The 5088-nt window shown below is 32.1% G+C and overlaps 1 protein-coding gene across 1 annotated transcript; it reads right to left on the minus strand.

Annotated features, from left to right (window-relative positions):
* Window positions 1–511: 511 nt before the first annotated feature.
* Window positions 512–2943, minus strand: LOC106468968 (terepressin/terephysin-like). The gene is made up of 4 exons (XM_013929424.2): window positions 2890–2943; window positions 1812–1950; window positions 1409–1616; window positions 512–696 (listed from the first exon to the last, which is right to left on the minus strand). The coding sequence occupies exons 2-4, from the start codon at window positions 1941–1943 to the stop codon at window positions 575–577; spliced, it is 462 nt and encodes a 153-aa protein (XP_013784878.1). The 5' UTR covers window positions 1944–1950; window positions 2890–2943; the 3' UTR covers window positions 512–574.
* Between the last annotated feature and the right edge of the window lie 2145 nt (window positions 2944–5088).

Genomic DNA, 5088 nt, shown 5'->3' on the forward strand with positions numbered 1-5088 from the left:
GAAAGAAAGTCTGTTGTTCATAAAATTTAGTATATGTGTGTATATATGGTCCCAAATAGATGACAGACAGGGGAAGGTAGTCTATCTGCTTCAAAAGTCTGAAATGTAGACCAAAAATTAATATCTATATAACATTTTAACTACATAGAACAACTTGTATTTATGAAAAATTCTACTAGAGCTACCTGCAATCGTTTCTAATTTTAAACTACCAAAAAAGATGGAAGACAGCTAGTAAGCAGCACCATACTACCCACCAACCACTCTAAGGGATTGAAGGTCACTCTTATAACGCACCTACATCTTAAAGTGGTATCACACGAATTCGAACTCAGCTCGCCTGCTCTGAAATCCAAAGTCCAACCACAAGGCCAACCCGCGTCCGCGTAGAATAAACAGAAAATGATTCAATCACATGACTTTGAATTCAATAGTTTAATACAAGGACATTTTATTTATTATTCGTAAACTTGTAATTATTACATAACTACTTAGTTCACAGGGGCTGGTTTGTGTTGTTGATTTAACTATTTCTGACACTAAAAAGTAAGCTTTAGAAGTGTAGTTTATCTGTTTAGTCTGGTAGTTTTCCATTCATATTCCAAGGTAATAAAACAAAACGTAAATGATCATACTTATAGGCCACGCCCTTATCCAAGACTCCTGTTGGACATTCATCATCAACAGCACATTGAACTGAAAAAAATTTCCAATAAAAATAGTCAACATTAGAACTCTATATAAATTGTTATAAGGAAGATTAATACATTCATTATGTTAGCTTAAAAATCAAACTGTCAAAATAGTAACTTGCACTTTCTGAGTTCAGAGAATCAGAAAACATTTTCAATTACCAATTCACCTTAGATCACGTTGAGCATCTTTTGTTTATTTTGTCTAGATCTTGAAATATTTATAGATTTAAATCTCAGTAAGCCAAAGTTTTGAACTAGACACTTCTCACTACTGACATCTTATGCCTTTATACTCCTTATATCTTGCTTCTCTAGTACTGGAAAGAAACACAACAGTATCTGGTTTATGTCCATTATTATGTGAAATGCGTTATTACTGTGATTTGGTTGTGAAATGAATCATTAAACGTTCCAAAGTCATTTATTTTTCACGGAAAAATGTTTCATTTATTCCAAGTTTTCGGTAATAATGCAAAGAAAGGACTTTCTATCAGGTACTTATAATGTAACTAGACGTCACGAAAATGCTTAGAAGTAATAGACTGAAAGCGTTTTGAATATGTTTTTCCTTTTGAATATATTACCATACAGCGATGACTAAGATAACAAGCGCCAACACGGTAGTTGTATAAACAACTTCTGAGGATGTTATCGCACCATCTGTAGTGCATTAATATATATATATCTTCAAAACAGTCCTCAAATATACTTACTTGCAGAACAGCAGATTCCGGGAGCTGCGCAATACCCATGTGGTACTGTCTCGCATATTTTACCTTTCTTATTACAAGGAATTACTTGCAAGTTTTCATATCGACAGATAACAGATTCGCGTGTTTTGATGAAGCAACCAAAGATATCACTACAGCAGATGTCGGGACCCTGACATTGTCCCATTCCACCTGGACCGCATTGTCCGCACTGAAAGAATGAAAATAAACATTAACCAATATTATTTTTATACTATACTTATCTGTATTCGAAAAAAATAAGTTGTAAGAATTTTTTAATGTTTGACACAAACGCGTGTCACTATATTTGACGTTCTACAACTAAATCTGGTTCTCCCGTGTTCAATTCTTACATTTTACTTTAATTAAGAACTTCACCACTAACCTCTCTTGTATAATGTGTCGCAAAAGTTCCTATCGACCTTTTCCCACCGGGAGGACAGTTTGTGATAAAACAGCCTTTTATTGTGACAGCTAGGCAGAAACCTAGAATCATAATGAATGATGTCCAATGCATGATGCCCCTGCAAACAATAAAATGTCACTTTTTACTCTTGCTTCTTCCTTGATAAAACATGCGAAACAATAAAATGTCACTTTTTAGTCTTGTTTCTTCTTTGATGAAACATGCGAAACAATAAAATGTCACTTTTTAGTCTTGTTTCTTCTTTGATAAAACATGCGAAACAATAAAATGTCACTTTTTAGTCTTGTTTCTTCTTTGATGAAACATGCGAAACAATAAAATGTCACTTTTTTAATCTTGCTTCTTCTTTGATAAAACATGCGAAACAATAAAATGTCACTTTTTTAATCTTGTTTCTTCTTTGATAAAACATGCGAAACAATAAAATGTCACTTTTTTACTCTTGCTTCTTCTTTGATAAAACATGCAAAACAATAAAAAAACTTCTTTGTGCGATCAATCTATTGATCTTAAAAGCTCAAAATTATTGTTTTTTGCATCATTCATTTTGAAACGCAAGAATTGTAGAGTGTTAACTAGGAAAATAATCTTTAGAAAGTAGCGTTTAATTAGAAATAACGGTGTACCATTGCTGTGATGCCAAAAATTAATTTGGATTCGAAAAATTATTCATGTACGATAATAAAATATTTCACTGACTTTTTTGTTAAGCACAATACCACCACACAACAGACTATCTGTGCTCTACCCACCACTGGGATCTAAACCCGAATTTTAGCATGATACGCTCCTAAGACCTATGGCTGAGCCACCGAAGGGCTCACTGACTTCTGCTTCCATGAAAGATGATTAAAAATTTAAGATAGATGTACAATAATTTCTTTAAACAAAGTCTAATATTTGAAATATCCCACGTCAACTAGGAAGGAAAGTCTAACAAAAAACGTAATATAAACTTACGGGGTTTTCAGTATCACTAATTAGGCATTAATTCGACCTAACTGACCATTCATTACTCTTGTCAAAAATTTCGTACCTCCTATGAAGATGTCGACTCAAAGGTTCTTGTAAGTCTGCTACTAACGGTAAGACTGCGGGACAGCGAAGTTGATGCAATGAGTGCAAGCCGTTCCTTTAATACAGAAAATGATGTGTGGGAAGTTCTTATTGCTAAGCTTCATGAATGTCTTCATCATTTCTTGTTTTGGCAGTGTGCTGTTGATAACATTCTTCTCACTCCAATCTGTCTTCCATCTTTATGCCCGTAGTAGCAATCTTTATACTGTACCATTTCTATAGAAAAACATGGAGAATCTAATCCTCTCTTACTAAATTATGTCATTCAAGTATAGGCAGAAGATGCATAGTATTCAGAAATGACAAAAACATTTCCAAAAAAAGTATAAACTATCGAGCTTTTCAGGGGAAAAATATTAGTTTTCAATATACTAACCCTTAAAAGCTGTTATATCTGTATGCTCTTTAGAAACATCATCTTCAACATATTCTTAAATTTTACGTTATGAAAGAAGCTTTTCAAAGTTGTTTTAAATCTTCATTGAATTACATCTGTATTTATAGTGGAAAGATCGTGAAAAAAATCATGTACCTAACAGAATAAACCCTTTATGAGACTGCAAAATCTGTCTTGAATAGATTTATACAAACCGCCATAGATTGATTACCTTGATATATGCAGGGTTTAAGCCTGGTATTATTAGATGTTTTTTTATTCATGAAAGTGCTTTATAGTTCATGACTAGTTTAAACATGTTTAATAGCTTAACCCTACTGCAGTTTTGAAATGAAATTTCTGTATCCTAGTTATACTTCAGAATTACTTTTTCCAATATAAATGCGTACATAATGCGTTAAAAATATAGCTAATGTTAAAAACAACTGAAAATCATACAGATATGACAAAAGTCACAGTAAAAAAACCCAAAACAGTCAGCAACATGTATACAGGTCACAAAAATGAACTCTTTCACAACTTATCAGAAATTGATGTTCATTCACCTTGAATTAACATGAAATAATTGTTATTCTGTACAATCTGCTACGATTTATGTATTTTTTTCTTTTGAACAAAATAGCAATATTTGTCATTTAAATATAAAAGTGTAATAATTATTCTGTTTAACAAAATACAATTACCATTAATGTGACTAAGCACAGAAACCACTAATTCAATTGCTTACACTCATGAAGCCCACCGGTAGGTCAGTGGTAAGTTTAAGGACTTACAACACAAAAATTCGGGGCTCGATTCCTCGTGGTGGATAGAGCACAAATAGTCTCTTGTGTAGCTTTGCGTTACAAACACCAACAACAACGATTACAAAACTATCACGAGATGATAAATACAATCCGTATATTGATTTAAGTTTCATTACGTTGCTAGTTTACATTATCTAAACACTTTGGAAAAGTAAACTCAGCTTCAATTTTGCTTTTACTATCTTTCCTAGTTTTGCCTTTTCATATTTTTAATAACAAAACATTTTTGTCAAATAGTATGTAAAATTTAATGGGGATTTGAAGCAAATTTATTTTATGTCTATATATGTTTCTTTCTTACCCATCCAAGAAAGAGAAAACACTAGAATGTGGATACAAAATATAGTTTCCTTAGATCACCGTTAAATTTCGAGTTTAAATTTCATTAAAGTTTGCGTTAATTTACATATATTGAAATACATCTCTATGTAAGTTAATTTAGAAGTATTTTGACAAATTAAACTTTGACAGGCTGAACATTGTTGTGTTTTAAACTAGTCTGAACAGTTTTTATCAATAAATATGTGTAACATTTCATTCTAGTTCATTTCTGCGAAATTTTTTATGAGTGCATTCGCTACGTTACTGCTGGGAATAATATTAGTGCCTGCACTTTTATAAACAGTGTCTCTTACGATACTATCTGATTGGTTCAATGACGGCCAATCACAATGCAACTTATCAGCATGTGACTGTACTGCGACGGAAGTAAGTTCATAATATTTGTATTTATGCCATTTTATTCACTGTTTCCACAATTATTTTAGATACTATATATATATATATATATGTGTGTGTGTGTGTGTGTGTGTGTGTGTATATATGTATATCGATAGATAGATAAGAGAAAAGGTGTAAAAGCTGGTTTCTTATGTTATACCTTCATTTATTTCTTACTGAATTTTCAACAAATGCTTTTTAAAACTCGGTCAGATGTAAATGAACTTAAAGACTT

Source organism: Limulus polyphemus, unplaced genomic scaffold (genome assembly GCF_000517525.1).
Source record: "Limulus polyphemus unplaced genomic scaffold, Limulus_polyphemus-2.1.2 Scaffold93, whole genome shotgun sequence".
NCBI lineage: Eukaryota > Metazoa > Arthropoda > Merostomata > Xiphosura > Limulidae > Limulus > Limulus polyphemus.

What these genes read in the sequence shown, in the direction of transcription:
- LOC106468968 (XM_013929424.2), bottom strand. Translation starts at nt 1,943, where the DNA reads ATGCATTGGACATCATTCATTATGATTCTAGGTTTCTGCCTAGCTGTC. An exon ending in CGACACATTATACAAGAGAG is followed by an intron (nt 1,617 to 1,811) that starts GTTAGTGGTGAA and finishes TCATTCTTTCAG; the next exon opens with TGCGGACAATGCGGTCCAGG. An exon ending in CGGAATCTGCTGTTCTGCAA is followed by an intron (nt 697 to 1,408) that starts GTAAGTATATTT and finishes AATTTTTTTCAG; the next exon opens with TTCAATGTGCTGTTGATGAT.